We start from the raw sequence: 20,034 nt of genomic DNA, 5'->3' as shown, positions 1-20,034 counted from the left end.
ACCAAAACGAGGGCAAAGCCGAGTTTAAAATCCAACGCATCTCCTCTTCGGGCTAAAGATCCGAACTTTGGCACGCGAAGGCACAGTTTGTAACACAAGGCCAGGGCAAGCAGAAAACGCAGAAAACGAAGTCCTAAAAGAAAGCGAAGTTTTAGCGTAGAAGGCACAGTTTGGACAGCGCAAACCACACCCCTTACCCCAGGTCCGAAGTCCGCGAAGGCTAAATCAAGAAGCCTCCAATTTGTCAAAATTCAAAGAATGCGATTCAAAATTTGAAAGAACTCTTAAATCCGAAAACAAGGAGGTAAGACACCGCATCATCCTCCCATCAACCATTTAAAATTCAGGTTGCTAGGCACAGAACCATGTGAAATTGATAAATCCTCTTTCATCCTCCAAACCGCGAAAATTTAAACAGGAAGGATAACCGTTGGGATTCAAATTTTGCAGGATCATCCGCTCGCCCCGCGCACCAAGGTCGGGCAATCACCTATCATTCGCTCCAATCAGGTAAGTACGCCTTATCGCGTACGGTCATTTAAAATGTATGAATCAAATAGGCAAAATACGCAAAATTTGAAATGCTTAGAGTCTGCATCTCCGTCATTCGAACATCCAAAATTTAGGATTCATACCCGAGGTTCGACCGGAAACTGCATCTCTTTTCAAAATCCTCATGTTTTGCCTTTGTTAAAACTAATCCAAAAAATTCGAGAGTAAGAATGCTTAGTCATAAATCTTCAGGAATATGATGCTGTAGAAGTTAATCAGATTGTTAGCCCAGAGTGATATTTAAACTAATCTCGGTCTGTTGAAACACTTCTGTTATTATCTAACCCGCATCGTCATTCTCGTGTCACCTTGTAATCCGTGTCTGGCTGTGCAGGATAAATGCCTAAATTAGCGGCAGAATCATCAAAAACACCCGCTGCAGCAGAAACCTCACGAGCATCCAAATCAGACATCCCACGGAAAGTTGAAAGAATGAAGTATCAGTATCAGAGGGGAGGGTTAAGAGAGTCAAAGGTACAGAGTATCTGGGACAACATTGGTGACACCGACCTTGGCCACATTGATATTCAGGATTTCAGGGATCGGGTCTTCTCACCCAATGCATATGGCAGGCCTAGGCAAATGCTGGAAAGTGGCATCGCCCAAGCAGCAGGTTTTCCTCCAGCAATCCAGAACTATGAGTTAGTAGTGGAAGCTGCTCGGCATTACGAGCCAAAGTCCAGATTAGTGCTTCTGGAAGATATCACTATTGCCGACTTCTCCCCTGAGGCTATCGGCGATGCATTTGATATCCCCCTTTCAAATAATCCCATAGCTACAACAATGGACGAGGCACAGGGGGCGTATGATATGAACCCAGCTCGATGCAGGGCACTAATTAACGAAGAATGGTTCAAAGAAAAAAGGCCTTCAAGCACCAGGATTGTGAGAAAGACCCCCAGAAGTGACTTTCATAATGAACATGGTGATATGGTCACCTTACTTAGCCGAGTCATGGGACTCCCTAAGTCCAACTACTTTGAAGAATGGATGTTCTATTTTACAGAACAGGTCTTTGCCGGAAAGTCTAAGTTTGACTGGGCTCAGATCATAAGTGATAACATCCACGCTCAGCTGATTGATCTTGAGACAAAGAAGTATTTCACCATGACCTCCTATTTGGTCTATATGTTCGCAAAGAACCAGCCACTGCCAGGATTAATAATGAAAGGTGAGATCGGGAATGGGCCTGGTCAGGTAAAGGTTTATGATTGCTACCCGCAGCTGCACTACCAGGATATAGCTCAAAGGGAAAAGAGCAGCCCGGCTTACGCGGTTGGACAGTACGAACGTGTCAACGACGCCTTCACAATGCGCCTAGTCAGGCTAATGCAGGGAGGGTTACACATAAGGCTCTCGGAGCAAGCTACCATTTTAGTGCAGAGGTATGGGGCCTGGTTTATTCAGTTCCCAAGATTCTCCTACATCCGAATTGCTGGCTTCGAAGGTGCCCCCCTTCGACTTCCGCGGTACCCAACCGATAAAGTAGTCCTCATGGAAGTGGCAAGGCAATCACGCCCTGCCGGCATATTATTACGAGAAAGCAAGCAGGCTGGATTCGCATTTCCAATGATCATAGGCAACCATGATGTCCAATTGAGAACTCCCACCCTAGCAGAAGAGTCCCTTGCAGAGCTAGCCTCTTATGGCCTACAGGAACATTTCCCAAGAAAATGTTTCGATCATGACAATTTGGCAAAGAGAGCTTACGGTAGGCGCTACAGAGCAAAGGAGTCAATTGAAGATTACTGGAAAAATTGCTCCGATGACTACGAAGTCAGGCGACGGGAATATTCTAGATTGAGTGTGCAGCAAATGCGACACTTTGAGTACCGTCGGGTCCCGGATCAGCTCACAGACTCGGGGAATTGTCTCCAAGTCCGGGAATTCGAAGCAGTGAGGCATCTCTTGCCAGGCGTTGATTGGTCTCAAGACCCAATCACGGATTTCGAAGCAGTCATGGCAGCCCCGGCAAGATACACAGATCAATGGTTACAACACCAGATCGAGAGGCTAGTCCATGAAGGGGTCCAGTTTACTTACCATCTGATGGGCAATTTCGACTCTCAGTCTTCCGAAGATGAAAGGACATCAGCTGAAAAACCAGAGAAAAGGAAGAAAACTAAGGCTTGCAGAGGGACTCGGATGTCCAAGAGAACAAGGAGGGAGAAGATTCCCATAAGAAGGCCAGAGACCACTTCATCTTCAGACCCCAGTTCGCCCGATGGTGCCATAGATTTGGATTGCATACCTGCTCCGCCTTCCCAGAGCGACATAGAGGCATTCCAAGCCAATGATCCTCCTGCTCCAGATATGCCGGACACCGAGCAAAAGGGCCCCAATCCGACTAAGCCGGGTGCCCAGATAGAGGAAGGAGAAATCCCATCCACCCAGGGGATCGAAGTGCATGAACCTACCCAGCAGAGCCGCCATGAATTACTACTCCTCCATGCAGCCAAGGACGACTCAACTGTCGAAGGGGAACAAAGAACAGACGATATCCATGAGCTCGAGGGAACCAAGGAGCCACCATCACAGGAAGATATCAGACAATTATTCAGTGAGATAGGGGAGAACTCAGATGCAAACAAAGAGCTTCCTCCTTCTTCCACCCCTCCGATGGCGGGACAGCTGTTAATTTGTGATCAGCCAGTTGAAAGTATGGGAGCACAAGGTGCTAACTTAACCCTATCCTCAACCCAGACAGTGCCTCAAGAGTGGCTGATCGCCAGAGCTCAGCGTAGGGCCGCCACCAAGGCGCCCATCGACCTTGAAGACATCTTCTCACGAATGGATCAAACAAAAGCAAAAGGGAAGAAGAAACCGAGAACATACTCTAAGATAACCAAGGATGGGCAAAGGAACCGCACTCTTCATATTGCTACCCCGCCCGTAAACAAGCTAGCAGATCAAATAACCCTGGCAGATTATAGCATTACGACTGTCCCCATCGGACGAGCTACAAAAGAGCAAGAAAAGGAGGAATTTAAGGACTCGGTGCAAAACATACTCAGACAGCTCGAGGAAATCACGGCTGAAAAGGACATGTATCGGGCCCGTGCTGAACAAGCCGAGGGATACATCGATAAGCTCCTACGGCCACTACACAACCCCTCTGAATCCCATATTCCCCCAATGGCATTGGCGCAGAGGACCACAACTGAATTTGAAGGAATCCGGGATACCGCAAAGGCCGTTAAGGAATGGGTGCAAGACATCAAGAAAAAGGGAGAACAGATCCTCAAAGAAGTAAAGGAAATGGCTCTCCATCGAGAGCTCACTCTCGTCAGGTTGTTAGAAGTAAAGAGAGAATCCCTCCACATGCATGAAGTAGCGGCCTCTACCCTTCCCCTCCTAAGAGCTCTTTTCTGGACACATACACAAATTCCCACACTGCCTGACATCTTGAGTCCCCATAGCATCAGTGTTCTCAAGGAATGGTATTGGACCGTCACCATGAAGAACGATGCCCAGGAAATTATTGACAAAGAAAATGACGCGTGTGAGGCGATTCTGGGGAACATGCAAGAACTAGGCAAGACCATCCTCCGATCAATGGTTTCGGGGTGGATAAATGACCTGTCCGACAGTGTAATCCGGCCGGATTGGGAGGGAAGATTGGGAGCAGATAAGGCTTCTTATTCCATTGAAGACTTAAGTTTTGCTGGTCAGTTCCATTCAGACATATTATGCTTCGAGCGTAATCGCTCCAGCTGGAAGGACGGTTTAAGGCACGTGGACCAGTATCTCGAAGGCATGCAATACAAAATTCGCCACCCTCCCATGCCACCTTTTAATCCCCTCTTCCAATTATGCATCAAGTTTCAGGAATATGTCCGCGAGGAACGAGCAGCAGGTTGTGATTTATGGCGAGAATACCTGCATGGCGAAGACCAGTTTCTGCAAAAGGAATGTGAAACCAGAATAGAGAAAGCAGTTTCTCAAAAATGCTTTTTTCCCTCCAAGTCTTAAAAAGTGCACTTTTGTCCCAAAAGGGTGACAGTTGACTTTTGGTCAACATATTGTAAAGTTTTTTGTGCACCCCCCCTTTTTGGATTATTTCAAAGTTGTAATTATCCTTTGGTAGTTATTGCTCCTTTTGAGTAGTTGTAGATATTTATCTCCCTATTTATGAGTGTGGGTCCCTCTTTTTGTAAGGATGAATCTGGGCCACTTGTTTAGATTAGATCTTGGCCATTCATCCATTTTTGGAAACCTATTTAAGGGGACTGGTTTTCCCTCATTTAGGAGGAAGTTCTTGAATTGTTGCGAAAGCTCTGAAGAAATTTTGCAGGAATTAATACAATGGATTGAAATTACCTTCAAATTTCCTTGTGAGTGCATGGTCTCCTTCTTCATTTATATTAGAAAGCTTTTAATTATGTCTGTTCATTTTACACAGCAGTTCTTACCAAGCATCTGATAGAATCTCCACAGTCCATACCATTAGAGGATAGCTGATTGCTTTTTTTCCTTTCTGCATGGTTAATCTGGGCTATTTTATGATTCAGTTCGATTATCAAAAGTACATGTATCATGAATATAGAAGTTCTAATATTGTATTTGGTAATATGAAAATCTAGTTTCTCCTTTGAAGATTGCACTAAGTTTATGCAAACATTGTGTCTGAATGACTGATGATGCTTAACCTGGTTTCCTGGAGGTGTCTGTCTGCTTGGGTAAATCTGTTGTCCTAGTTAATATTTACTGTTCTCTCTCGCTACCCTTCCTTTCTTTCCTCCCAATTTTATCCTTTTTTTAGAAATCCAGTCTTGCTAAATCAGCTTCAAATAAATCAACATCACCTGAAAGAAAACCAAAAGAGGTCCCTGGGAATTCGCATATGAAATTACTAATCAAACGTAAGCCCCCTTGTGTTTCCAGCATAAACACATAAAGCCACTGAGAGATCCCGCAGTCAAGACCTGACAAAAGAAACCTTGAGGTAGTCTCCTTTGATCAAACTTAGAAAACAGCATTAGAGACTTCCTTATCTCAAGAGAGAGTAGGATAATCAGTCGGCTATTCTATTCTGCGTTGGCCGTATGGAGTTTGCAGCAATGCGATTTCAGACACGTCAACACAAAGGAAGAGGTTGAAAAGCCTGAAAAAAGGAAGAAGGCTAAGGCCAGCAAAGGAACTCGGACATCCAAAAGAACAAGGAAAAAGATCCCTATTAGGAGACCAGAGGTCACTTCATCATCAAAAGACCCTAGTTTGTCTGATGATGTAGTTGAACTAGATTATATACCTACTTTGCCTTCCCAAAGTGATATTGACGCATTTGGAGCTGATGATCCTCCTGCACCCGACATGCTGGATGCCGAGCTAAGAGCCATTGAATTAGCCGAACCTGATCATCAAGTCGAGGAAGGAGAGATTCCATCCACTCAGGAGATTGAATTGCATGAACCCACCCAGCAGAGCCGCCATGAATTGCTGCTCCATGATACTACCAAGGATGACTCCACTGTTGAAGGAGAGCAAAGGACAGATGATATCCGCGAGCCTGAAAAGACTGAAGAACAACCATCACACGAAAATACTAGGCAGTTGTTCAGTGAAGTGGGAGAGAATTCGGCTGCGAGCAAGGAACTTGACACTTCCTCTACTCCTCTTGTAACGGAACAGCTGCAAATATGCGATGAGCTAGCTGAAAACATTAAAGAACAGAGTGCCAATTTAACCATAGCATTAGCCCAGACTGTACCTCAAGAATGGCTAATTGCTCGAGCTCAGCGCAAGGCCGCCACCAAGTCACCCATCGATATGGAGGACATCTTCTCATGCATAGACCAAGCCAAGGCCAAGGGGAAGAAAAAACTTAAGGCATATTCTTGGATAACCAAAGATGAGCAAAGGAATCGTACCCTTCATATCGCCACACTGCCTGTAGACAAGCCAGCAGATCAGATTACACTGGCTGATTATAGCATCACGACTGTCCCCATCGGATGAGCCACTAAGGAGCAGGAAAGGGAGGAATTCAAGGATTCCGTACAAAACATGCTCAGACAACTCGAAGAGATGACAGCTGAAAAGAACATGTATCGAGTTCCTGCTGAGCAGGCCGAGGGGTATATTGATCAACTCCTGAGACCATTGCATAATGCTTCCGAATCCCACATTCCCCCGACAGCATTGGCACAGAGGACCACGACAGAATTTGAAGGAGTACGGGACACGACAAAGGCTGTCAAGGAATGGATGCAAGGCCTTAAGGAAAGAGGAGAACAAATTATTGAAGAGGTAAAGGAAATGGCTCACCATCGAGAGACCGTTTTGGTCAAACTGTTCGAGATGAAGCGGGAATGCTTTATAATTCATGAAGCCGTTACTACAACTCTCCCCCTCATGACTGCTCTTTTCTGGACCCATCCTCAGATCCCTACACTCTCCACCATCCTGGACCCCCACGACATCAACATTTTCAAAGAATTGTACTGGACCATCAGCATGAAGAATGACACCAAGGCCACCATTAACAAAGAGCAAGGGACATGCGAGGAAATTCTGAAGAACACAAGGGACCTTGGTGGAATAATCCTCCGATCTATGGTTTTGGGTTGGCAAAATAGTCTGTCCGATCCCATAATCCATCCAGACTGGGAGGATAGATTAAAAATAGATAAGATCACCTACTCTACAGAGGACCTAGATTTTGCTAGTAAATTACATTTTGATATTTTGAGCTTTGAGGCTAATCGGTCTAGCTGGCGGGATGGTTTGAAACACATAGATCATTATCTAGAGAGCATGCAGTATAAAATTCATCATCCCCCTATGCCTCAGTTTGGTTTGCTGTTCCAATTGTGCATCAGGTTCCAGAGGTATGTTCGTGAAGAACGTGCAGCAGGTCGGGACCTTTGGAAAGAATACTTGCATGGTGAAGATGAATTCTTGGTAAAAGGAGATGAAACTGGAAAAGAGAAAGTGCTTTCCTAAAGTGCTTTTTCCTTTTAAATTTTGAAAAGTGCACTTTTTGGCCCAAGGGTCATATTTGACTTCCAAGTCAATTGTAAACTTAAAACTTTGTGTATGTGCACTTTTTTGAATTATTTTGGATAAGTTTTAATTACCTTTTTAGATAGTTATTACTCCCTTTGGGGTAGTTGCTGATATTTACCCTTCATTTAGGGGTATGGGTACCTTTTGTAAGGATGAATCCGAGCCACTTGTTTAGATTAGATCTTGGCCATTCATCTGTTTTTGGAAGCCTATTTAAAGGGATTGGTTTTCCCTCATTTTGTAAGAAGTTCATAGATTGTTGCTAAAGCTCTGGCGAAATTTACAGGATTTAATGCAAAGTTAAGATTGTTTCAATTTCATTGTGAGTGCATGGTCTCCTTCTTCACCAATTTGAATTATTCTGTTATGTTTCTTTCATTTCTATAGCATTTTCTAGATAAACATCTGATAGAATCCTCGCTATTCATACCATTAGGGACTGACTGATTGTCATTCCTTCTGCATAGTTAATCTGAACCATTTCACATGCTTAGTTCGGTTATTGAATACTCATGGAATGAATGTTAAAGTTCTGAAGTTGTGTTTAATAGCATGAAAACTCTATTTTCCTTGAAGATCGCACTAGATTCATACAATTATTGTGCTTAAATGGTTGATAGTGTTTAATCTAGTTATTTGGAGGTGTCTATCTGCTTTTCTTGAATATGCTATCTTAGTTAGTTAGACCTTCTGTACCTCTCTTTCCCTATCCCCCTTTTTTCCTTTTTTTACCAAGAAGAACCCACAGTCCTGCTGAAATAGTATCATCTAACTGGAACCAATCGATAACGAGACTGTTAAAGTTTTAGGGAACTCATCTAGCAATTATCCATATCACCATAAGTCCCCTTTGTGTTCCCAGCAAAACACATCAAACCACTGAGCAATCCCGTGGTCAAGACCTGACAATCAAAACCTTGAGGTCGTCCCCTTTGATCAACAATACCAGCATTAGGGATTTCCTTATCTCAAGAGAGGATAGGATACTCAGCGAGTACATTCTATTCTGGGTTGGCCAGATGGAGTTTGCAGCAATGCGACTTTAGACACGTCAACACATCCCTTGTAAACTTCGGCAATTTCTGTTGCTTCGACATTGTCCTGAATCCTTGTGGTGGCATGCTTTGAGTGCTCTGTCTGGTTGGATTTTGAGACGCACTCTGTCCGCTAAGTCCGGTTGGAGTTTCTCCTTGGTTCGGTGCACTAGACCTGAACAAAACGTTCTGACTACGGTGCTCTAGTGTCCTCCTGACACTCTCAGCCGCTCCCGTATCCCCTACGCCTCTGTCTCTGGTGTGTTCCTCACTCCGTGTCCTTCTGACCTTGAATCCTCTTGAATCCCTTCGGAACGGTGTGTATGGTTCCACTCCACTGCTGTCACCAATCTCTTCCAATGTGAGGGCCAGGTCCTCCAAATGACGTCGGGTGTTCTCAATCAATTCAGATACTTGGCCATCTTCGACCAATCTCTCACCGCCATCACTGTCTCCTTCGGTTGCTCCTTCGGCAATTCTCCGTAACCGCCTTCTTCGTTTGGCTTCCTCTTCCAACCTCAATGCTCTCTGGACAACCTTGTGCTCGTCCTCTTGCCCCTTCAGCGCACAATTCCTATCTTTGTTTAAGGTTACTGGCATCAATTACCTCCTCGGTATGGGTTGAGGATTTGTTGTCGTCAACGGCTCTCATCATGTTCTTCCTCCTCCCGTCGGGTTCGTTCTTCAAATTGCTGTAGGATCTGTTGGCGACTATCGTCACGTTTTTCTTCTTCCCGTAAGTTGTGAAGATCGATGAAGTGTTGTGCTAACAGAATGGCAAATGGCACATAAGACGGTCCACCGCCGGACTTACTCCCAGTGAATCCCAGATTACACTCTCGGGAACCTCTACACGTTCGGCTTCCCTACGTACGTAAGTGCCAATGGACGCCTTCAGTATGTTTGCACAATCTTCTGTTAGTGCTCTTTCACCATCAAAGATCTCTTTACATTGGTACTTGGCTCGCTCACTGGTTGGCCCATTGTAGGGTCCTCGCCATGTCATACGCCTAATGTTCTCTCGGGTGACTCATTCTCCACACAGATTTGTTCAGGCAAGGGCGCCAAATGTTTTGCCCCGTAGAGTATGCTTCAGTTAATCACATAATGCGAGCAAAACAGAATAGTACACATGCACGAAATGTAGAGAACTCAGAATTGTATATTCATTAATGCCAACATTACAATGTATCTTCAGAATAACATCAGTATAACATAACAGCATAATCCTATCCCGAGATTGGGGCACACGGATATATATACACAGAGTGTCGACCGGCTGCCAGTGCCAACCGTCAGCATCCGTCGACAAACCGCTGACCCCTAAACATTTACTAACAAATACTAATTTTCCCGAAAACAAGCACCATATCAAGTCAACTTATCCTAGCTTCCCCGTGGTTGAATTTCTCTAATAAATTAGAGATATCTTATGATTAAGTTAATGTTCCCAACCCTAGTAAGATTTTAGGGAAAAACTAGGGCATTTACAAAAAGGGACATTACAAAAGTTGTTTCATATCTCAATCTTTGGAAGATACAAATGCCTAATATTTTGGACTTTAAAGTAATCATTATTTTATCCCAAAAGACAAGCTATTAATCAAAACACTAAAAGGATGCTGAATTTTTTTCTTAGTAATGATGCTTTTTGAGGTTTTTAAACTTGTAATATTCCCCACAATAATTCTGCGTTCCCGTGCAACTGTTTTTTGTTGAAGTCATTTGTACATTCATATTTAATATTCAATATTAATTAACTTAGCTAATGAATTCTAGTTCCTAACAATTTTCCCTATTTGTTAATGCTTGCCAATGAAATGAATGACATATTGAAGTGTTGTAGATGCCTTTAAGTGTTTTAGGTTATAGGTTTATTCATTGTTTTTTTCTTCCATTTGACATTGATTTCTGTTAGCCAAGTCTAAATTTCTTGACTCTAGGAGTATGAAAGACTTGGGAGTTTGACTAGACTTGTGAAGAGTAGGGTCCAAGTCCGTGGGCTTCTTTTGGATAGACTCGTCTCAAGACTCGATGAATCTATTGAGTACCCAACAAGTCCTATAACATTGGTTTGAAAGATGAAATGCCTGATTGTATCACTTCCTTCATAAGTTTCCTTAGGTTTTCTATATAGTGTGTTTTACATGCTCTTTATAGTCCATTTGAGTGTTCATGTTATCTTCCTCAAGTATGATGTATTTATAGAGTAGGTATTCTAAATTAAAAATCAAGAATGTAAATGTAGCTGTTACAATTTGATAGGTCCTATAGACCAGATCGTTTTAAAGGATAATACAAGTTATCATTATCATCATTATATATTTTCTTTGATTTTGTGTATCCATTAGGAGATATTCAATTTTTAATATCTAATATCTAGAGTTTGGAAGCATATCAAATATTTAATATCTAATATCTAATATCTAAATTTTAAATTTTAAATTTTGTGTATTCATGAGTTTGGAAGCATGGCCATTGGCCTGAAAGATGATTTTTTTTTTGGGAGGAAACCTCGAATGTGAGATTCTATTAAAAGATAAGACTTTTCTTTTTGCAAAATACCTTTCTGAATTGCCTTCTTATAGATGAAATGGAAGGCAAAGTACTCTCATAGATTTAGAAATCATGTCCACAGATAATTGTAACTGGAACATTGTCATAATGCCACTAAAGGTGTTTTATACATCTTTTGTACACAAACTGAATGATGGAAGCCAAAACAGGGAATCTTTATTGTTTATTGGACTTTCATTTAGGAAATTGTAAGGGATGATGTCAATACACATATTTGTGATAGCAACTTGTAAAATTAACATTTGTTTGTATTACCATTTCTTGAAATCTGGGGATATAGAATTTTTGGAGTTATTTTTATTTTTGGGCCACTGTTTTAATACTGCTCAGAGAGGCTTCCTATGACTAACTAGTTATAGCTGGCATTTTTTGTCACTAAATTAACAATGTGGGATTTTTGTTATTTTGTTTGAAAGTGTGCTTAGATTTATTCTATCCTTATCGTTTATAATATGTGTTCCAGATGTCCTACGAACAATACAGAGTTCAGAAGACACCTATGTCTTTGATCAAGTCGTATCTACCATATTTGATGAGGAGCGAGTTCTTTTGAAAACACAAGACCACCATAGTGGAAGGGCAAAATTGAAGAGGGATGAGCTTGATTGTTTAATCACAGCACAATCAGAATTTCAAGATCATGTAATTGAGCAAGCAAAAGAAGTCTTCACACAACATGGAGCACACAAGTTTGAAAGCAAATGCTTGAGAGTCCTTGATGACCCTAAATTGCACAACAGGTGTTAAGGAGAATCTATGTCTAGTTGAGATGTTGCTATGAAGTTTCACTGCACTAATGATTTATTATGTCATTTCTAGCTTATGTTATAATTCAGAGCTCTTATCAACATATAAAATCATACGATGATGAATATCAGGCTAACACTGTTATAACTTTTTGCTAAGAAGCAAAGCCATCAAATTTTTGAACTCAAATGGGGACATGCTTGAACTTTGTCATGAATTGCGACTTCCATTTGCCTATTGGGTTGCTGCAAACCAGGTCTCTCTCTCTCTCTCTCTCTCTCTCTCTCACACACACACACACACACGCGCGCACGCACACACACACACAGCCATACTTTTTGTGCATTCTTTGTAATCATTATACTTTACCATGTGAATTGATGGATTGAGATAGTATCAATATTTTGTTGTTTTGCTAGTGCATATGAATGCACACAGTATTTAAAATTTTATTGTGAGTTTAATTATTTGAAGTGGCTAGACAATATAAATCTTATCCATGTTTGGTAAATGTAGAGGATTAGAAAATGAGCTGAGCTCATCTTAGTTTACTTGCATGATAGAAAAGTAAAAAATTTCAACAACTTCATCCCTTTTTTTGTATTGTGTGTTATTTTCACTAATTTCAAAACAAATATGGTTTTTTACAAGACAATGTACTTTGGGAAAAGAAACACTCATTTAAAGTAAAATCTTTATAGTTTGAGAATATATAACTCCTAGCATTTTAAGTGAGGGAATTCAAATTTTCTTTTTCCAAAGTAATCCATAGATTTATATCCAAAACCTTAGTACTTCTTGTCCTGGAGATGTTTATGGAGTTGTTTTTAGACAATATAGGAATTGATCTGATGTTTGTAGATGTATTCCAAATTGTTTCTTTGTGATGACCCCATCCAAATTTGAAATACAAGATAAGACTTCATTAAGCATGAGGTTGCTAACCCGAGAAAGCTCGTTGTATCATCTTTATGAATGATTTGAATATGGAACATGAATAGCCTATGATGTATGACAATGATTCATAAGACCAATGTCATGTCCTGTCAAATTGAGGATAAAGGCCTTGTGACTTATTTGGTCAAAAGTTTTATTTTTATAGAGAATTAATTATAAGCTCTGTATTTTTCCTGAGACGGCATCTGGGATCCATCAGCTTGAAACAAATGCTTTGTATTGTCAGTAATTGTTCACCGATGAAATATTTTATGAGAACATAAAGCCAATTTCATTTCACCTTAAAAAGCCTTCAGCAGACAACCCACAGAGGATGTCACAACAGCGTCAGATTTGGTTCCCTTATACTTGCATTAAACAATATGATGCTAAATCAGATTTAGGAAATAGCATTAGTTAATGGGCAAACATTATATTAAGAAGAACAACAAATGCATAATAGACAATGATTCCATATTAGTGAAGGCATATTAAGGAAGTCAGCAATTATCAAATAAAGGTTGTGAGTATATTTCCAAGGGGCGGCGAGTAATCTAAAATAGTGATTATGATTAATATCAAAAGACAGATTTCCTAGAATTTAAAATATAATCTAGTTTTGAACAGAAAGAGTTGAGACTCTCCCAAAGGGGTAAAATATTGAAGAGTCATGATCTCTCCCTCGTATTGGAGGATATAAAAGGAGGGGAAATTCATTTGAAGTGGGCATGGAACATCAGAAAAGAAAAACAATTGCCAGAGACAAACAAGAATTACATTCATTGAATAGGAGGAGCAGAAATGAGAATTACATCTGTAAGATAGAAGGGCAGCATTCAGGGATCAAGAATCATCAAGAAAATCAGAGAGGAGACAAACAGTATTGAGCTATCAAGTAGGATCAGCAGATTCTATCTGCCGTTCATAACCATTATTGGACTGGCCTGATTAAGCATCAGACTTTTGGGCACCAAACCAGGTTGCATATGATCATAGAAAGGAGATCAAAGGAAAGGCGTTAAGTCTGCACCAAGAGGAAATTAGAATCGAATGCAAATTATCAGAACAGTAGCCTGCTTCCCAGTTGGGGCCATTACATCATACCATGGAAGATCGAACTGCTGGTAATATCTATGATCATAATCCTATCACAGTATTATTATATTTACAATCCAATCTCCTTGTCTACTTCTGTTATCGTTGTGTTCGGTAGCCTTATGATGGTCTGAGCCTTAAATCTACCATTTCAGCATTAGGGCCAGAATACAATAAATCTAACAGTAGTTCATATGGAAACAGTAATTGGTATTATTGTAGATCAAACTTCTTGGGAATACTATTATTATTAGAGCATCATTACTATTATTGCAGCATAGTAATACTTATTAGCATTGTCAGCACATTATATACTCTACGAGATATGATAGAAATTGTGTTTAATGGTAGTTCATCTTGTAGGGGAAGGTAAGAGATGTAATGAAGGGGTAATGAGGGGCTCGTAAGTAGGCCATTCTAGGATGACCGAAGTGGCATCTAGAACTTGGAGTGCCCTTACACGAAGGAGCCAAGGAACCCAGTTACAGTCTCTACCCATTCCCCACAAGACACGATAACATGGGAGAAACAAACTTGATAGGCAAGCAAGTGTGAGCCGCCAAGTGAAGCAAGAAGGTTGTAGAAGGCAACCTCTCTTGAGCTTGGTGTAGAAATGGCTCCAAGCAAACCTTCACGTCTCTTTCTCTCCAACTCTTATGTATTATAATTTTAGTGATTTGACTAACCTCAACAATAAGATGCATATGTATGTATTTGTTCTTATGCTTTATATGTAGGATCTACATGCAAGGTTTCATTTTGTTTAGCAAGTTGTTGATTGGTAAGTTCAACCCTAACCTAATTTGTGTAATTTATGTTTTATGTAAAAGTTAGTGCAATTTGGGAAGGGGACATTACATTTTTACAAATTAGGAACCTCCTATAGAAGATTCTTAAATGCCATATTTTTTTTTGTTTTCTTTTTTAACTAATTGTTTAAGGTGATATTGAAGAGAGAAAAATAGGTATGTACTCTACCTGAAAATGTACAAGCATACTTTCATAAGAGAATCATATCATCTAACTTCAAAGTAGTAAGAGAAGGAAGAGAAAGGTCAAGATAATTATGCTTAGAAACCTATCATTTGATCTAGGTGTAAAACAGTAGTACTCCATGTTTGTAGCTTGTGATACTAAAATATAGCATTGCTTGGATTTGAATTTACATTTTTTTAAATAGCGAAGAACATGATAAATAATTTTTCTATAATCATTGGCTTCTCAAAAAAGGTATTCAAGAGTCACCAGCAATGTAAAACTCTGCGAGTATATGAAAAACCCGCGAGTACTCGCGAGCCCTAGTCGGGCGCGAGTCACTCGCGCATATACTTGGCGCCGGGTTTGTTGAAAAATCATGGCGAGTAAACCCTGCCAAAATCACCGATAATCGCCAAAACACTGGCGAAAAACCGGCGTCAAAATTAATGCATAACACTTTAAGTTGGGAAAAACCTAAAAAGGTCGATTTTATTTCATTGCAAGCTGCGCGACGAGAGGGAAAAAAATACGATGCAATTTAGGCACCCGCACGACACATGAAACAAATGCGCGACTAGGGCTCGTGAGTGCTTGATTGCAGGCGAAAATCAGAGAGGACGAGGGCTCGATTGCAGGTTATATATTGATTTCCATCGCTGGTGGTAATACGTAAAAATACTGGATATATTGATTTTCCACATAGTAATACGTATTAATAGAATGAAAGAAAGTAAGATGTTTGTGGTATCTAATATTGCCACTTTTTCCAGCATACCAGTAATTCTATACGTATTAATAGTAATTCATATTGTGGTATAGTATTAATAGTAATACTGTAATTCTATATTACTGGGTTTTTCCGCATAGATTTGTCACATTCTTTCATGCAAAAAGTGAAGCTTACAATTTAGTTTTAAATCTAAAATTTAGACTTTTGACAATAAGTTGTGCATAGCCGAACCATTGTATTAAATTATTAATACCTACTGGTAACAAAAAAAATGTCCTATAATATTAATATTAATATTAATGTCTTACAATGCATACTGTATTAATATACAGTAATACTGGGTATGCATATACAGTATTACTTTTTACAATATTAATACTAATGTCCTATAATGCATACTGTATTAATATACAGTAACACTGGGTATGCATATACAGTGTATATAATACTGTATATTTTGCGTATTTTGAATTTATGAGTATACTGTATGACTAAATCCTCATCAGTAGAACATCCGAATCAAAACTCACTAGAAAGTAGGTTCTAGATGCTAAGTTTGCATTAGAAAACAACCATGGTAATCTCTAGTGTAGAAAAGAAAAAGTTATCCAAGTTTACATGAAGTGGATTAGATGATTTTGTTAAATAGTGCAAGACTTGTGAAACATTTTGGACAACAAATGGGCAAGATGATAAGACAATTTGGCTACAGCCTTTTCTAGCCACTTTGTGAGGTGGGGCAATTGACTTGTATGCAAAAATTGGCCAAGCCTTTTGAAACACATGGGAGAGATTGAAGATGGTCTTCACAGAAGAGTTTAAGTTGGTTCATGATTATAATGAATTAGTAGCAAAACTTTACAATATAAAACAAGGTAAGCATGAAAACATATGAACTTATAACTGTAGACTTAAAGAATTACTTGTAAAATTAGAAAAAGAATTGGCTGATGGTCTCAAGAAGAGATGGTTCATCAAAGGTTTACTTTTTTCATTAAGGAAAAAGATGAAGGTAGCACCACCCTCTTCCTATGTAGAAGCCTATATAATTGGGCAATGGACATCAAAAGTGAAGAAAAATGTCCTCGTGGTAAAAGAAAAGCAAAGGAAGATGGAAGTTTGGATGACAATAGTGACAATGGATAAGGAATGGTACAAGGTTTCTCGATGGACATGCTTAGAATAATGAAAGTATTGAAGGTAGAGAAAGAAAATTGCAAAGAAACTAATGAACTAGGGCATACTAAGTGCAAAAGTTAAAGTCACACCAAAGGTATCTATCCTAGAAAAATGTTTTGTTGGATATTCCAAGTTATTGGTCATTCAGTAAAAGAATGTCCATGTAAATTGAAGACTAGGAGTACAAAAGTACTTTTTACATGGAGAGACGTTCACTCCACCAAAGCCACATAATGCATCTCCACATGTTTATCAAAATCAAAATAGAGCTCAAATCAAATACAGTACGACCCCAAAGGACATTTGATCATACAATGTCAACAATATAATGGATAGGAACACTATGTGAGAGTTTGTCAACACAAGCAAGAAAAAATGCAACTATTGTGCAAATGGTGTGAACCTTAGAAACCATGAAGACATTGGATGTGTTAAGAAAAAGGCCATTGTCAACATGATTGATGTATGGAATAATGAAATATTGGTCTTTACTCACATCAAAGCAAATTTGATTGTGCGCTTGTAACCATGTACATAAAAATGGCTTTATGAAGCAAGGGCTAAATCGGAGAAGGCTATGGCTAATGAATGACACTACCAAATGCAAATTGCAAGTATGGTAAAAAATCAATTATAATTTGGTACAAATATTACAAGGCATGTACTCCAAACTATTGTGCCAGTTAAAGTAGTGGATTTATGACAAAGTATTCTTGAACTTCAAAATGCTATTGTATTGGGGAACAATGAGATGGTGCATGCTACAACCATATGGAATTTGGCAAGAGTGAAAACCCAATAATTGAACCTCCATTTTCGGGCAGCCAATTAATTGACCCAATGCTATTGAAAATTTACATGACAAAGAAATCAGTGGTAGTGAATATGGAGATATTTGGAAGGAATCTCACCAATACAATTGTTGATGACAGGTTTGGTGTGAATGTACTTCTAAAAGACACATTGGAGAAGTCTAGGAAAGCTAACCATTTGGCCCCCAACTTTTCAACGAGTGCAAATCAACAAGGTACAAAAGGTACTTGAGAATTAATGGGCCAAAAGTTAACTATTGGAACCCAAGCAATTTTGTTGAATTTTGTGGTAGTTCAGCACCAGGAAAGCATATGATGCATTGTTTGGTTAGAGTTGACTAGTAGCAGCCAAAGTCTACTACAACTGGAAATAGAATACGATCTCCATTGAGAACAAGGGTTGGAAGTATATGCTCAATTTGAACAATAAAGTAATCAATGAGGAAGAAGTTTCCTCAAATTCATCAGATTTGGACTTTGAAGAAGAATGGATGGAGAAGTAGTATCAAGGTTGAATGGAATCAAATGACAAAGGAATTTTGGAATTACTGTCATGTTCAAAAGATGAAAGAAATTCTCTTTGCAGCCTATTTATATCGCAAATGTACGACTATGATGTATTTTTGTCAAATACTATAATTTCATTGAAGCTACAAAGATCAACAAAACATTGGATAGTTTATGTGTGCTAGATTCAGTTAAATATTTGCAAACGATAAAACTTTAGTTCCATTAGAGGCACCCAACTTTATTGAACATCACAAAATAAATGAAGGTACATCTTAGAGTAATAATAGTAAAATATTTAAGTTGGAGGATATGGATACTTGTTGTCAAGTCATATCAACTTCATAGAAAATTATAAAAAGAAGGAAAATATTTTGTGAACCACGGGGAAGTGTCCCTGAAAGATCCCTGATGGATCCCCTTGCTGATCCGCTGTAATTTTTAAAATAATAAACTATATTTTTCCTGTGATTTTGCTGATGGTCTTACAGAATAGAGAGAAGTTGCAGAATGTTTGGTTTCTTTTTGTATTTTTTTGAATATATAAGCAAGTAATGAATAAAGAACAACAAATAAGGAAGGACGCTGAAACAAGTAAGAACATTCAATTAAATCAGAATTGATACAAATCGTACCAGGCAGATTTCTGATTTATAATATCTAGATTATTCCCTACGCACTGGGGATGTGCTTACATCCAATAATGGCGCCAACTGAAGGGTAGATGATGAACACAAACCAAGAACACCAGCTATAGCTGAATGAAAGTCTTCACCACTTCCAGCGTAAAGTGTACCTGCTGTAATGGTGGCATCAAGCTGAAACAATCATGCCCCAGCTGGGAAATTCAACCACCCTGCTGAAACCCTCACCAAGCAATCTGAATCTCCACAAGGAATAGCGCATACACTCTGACCAATAACGCCAATGCCAAAAGAATCCACTGCCAATCAATAGCTGAGGGCTACGTCCCAACCAGTACCAATCATGGGGTTTGCGTCCCAGATTGAAGAATTGTTGTACCAGAGCAATATCGCACCAAACAAGTTTTCAATATGTAAAAGATGCTTGATAATTAGGTTACCATCTCCTTATAACTCCTTCCCTCTAGCTCGAACCCTAAAAGTGTATGAAAAGTGCGCTTAGGCTTATAAAGTCTTATTTCTCATTTTTAGTCGCCAAGTATAGAGAAAACGCCACTTTTTTAATATAAAAGAATTCTGTTCATCAAAAGGGTCCCTGACAAATGGGAAACATTTAGAAAAGTTCAAGACCTTTCCAACAAGCTATAACACATGGGCATATGCATCCAGATGAAGCCAAAAACCCCTTAGTACTCCAAAATGGCTATAAACATAGCCTTATTTAATTAATTAAACGCTAACTTAGGAAATATTTAAATATATTAAAAATATAACCCAAATAGCTGTAGAAGGCTCAAATGACTCCAAAAGTCTAAAACGGAACCTGTCACCTGTCTGTGATTGATGTTGGAAATCATGGATCAACTGGCAGTCTCATCTCTAAAATCTAGGGATGCTCCTAGAAACTAGGAAACACACCCAAATCTCTTGAAACTGAAACCAAGGAATGGTCTCATGGAACCCCAACCCTGGATGCTGTCACAACCTCCTAAAAAGTAGGAACTGCCTCCTAAAATGTAGGAACTGCCTCCTAAAATCAAGGAACTGCTCCAAACTGGTCTACTACTGCCAGAAACACCAAATCCAAACACTGAATATCCTGATTGAGTCTCTATCCACCATTGCCAACCTACAAGACTCCCTAATAGGCTAACTCACATGTCTCTGCTAGACAGAGCTAAAGAGGGGACATGACAGTCCTCCCCTCTTGGAGATGCTTGCCCACAAGCAACTGA

The 20,034-nt window shown here is 39.7% G+C and overlaps 1 protein-coding gene across 4 annotated transcripts in view; it reads left to right on the top strand.

The window, feature by feature from the left end:
* LOC131029091 (eIF-2-alpha kinase GCN2) overlaps positions 1 to 20,034 on the top strand; it is a 336,054-nt gene that overhangs the window by 225,352 nt on the left and 90,668 nt on the right. For 3 of the 4 annotated variants that reach the window (XM_057959495.2, XM_057959494.2, XM_057959492.2), the window contains exons 17-18: positions 11,635 to 11,911; positions 12,078 to 12,174. In XM_057959495.2, coding sequence (XP_057815478.2) covers positions 11,635 to 11,911; positions 12,078 to 12,174 — 374 coding nt within the window. The remainder of the gene's footprint in view (positions 1 to 11,634; positions 11,912 to 12,077; positions 12,175 to 20,034) is intronic. The other variant, XM_057959493.2, reaches the window with a different exon arrangement.

The sequence above is a fragment of the Cryptomeria japonica genome, chromosome 5, assembly GCF_030272615.1.
Source record: "Cryptomeria japonica chromosome 5, Sugi_1.0, whole genome shotgun sequence".
Classification (NCBI taxonomy): Eukaryota; Viridiplantae; Streptophyta; class Pinopsida; order Cupressales; family Cupressaceae; genus Cryptomeria; species Cryptomeria japonica.
Note: the sequence above shows the minus strand (reverse complement) of the source record. Positions and strands in the feature narration are given on the sequence as shown.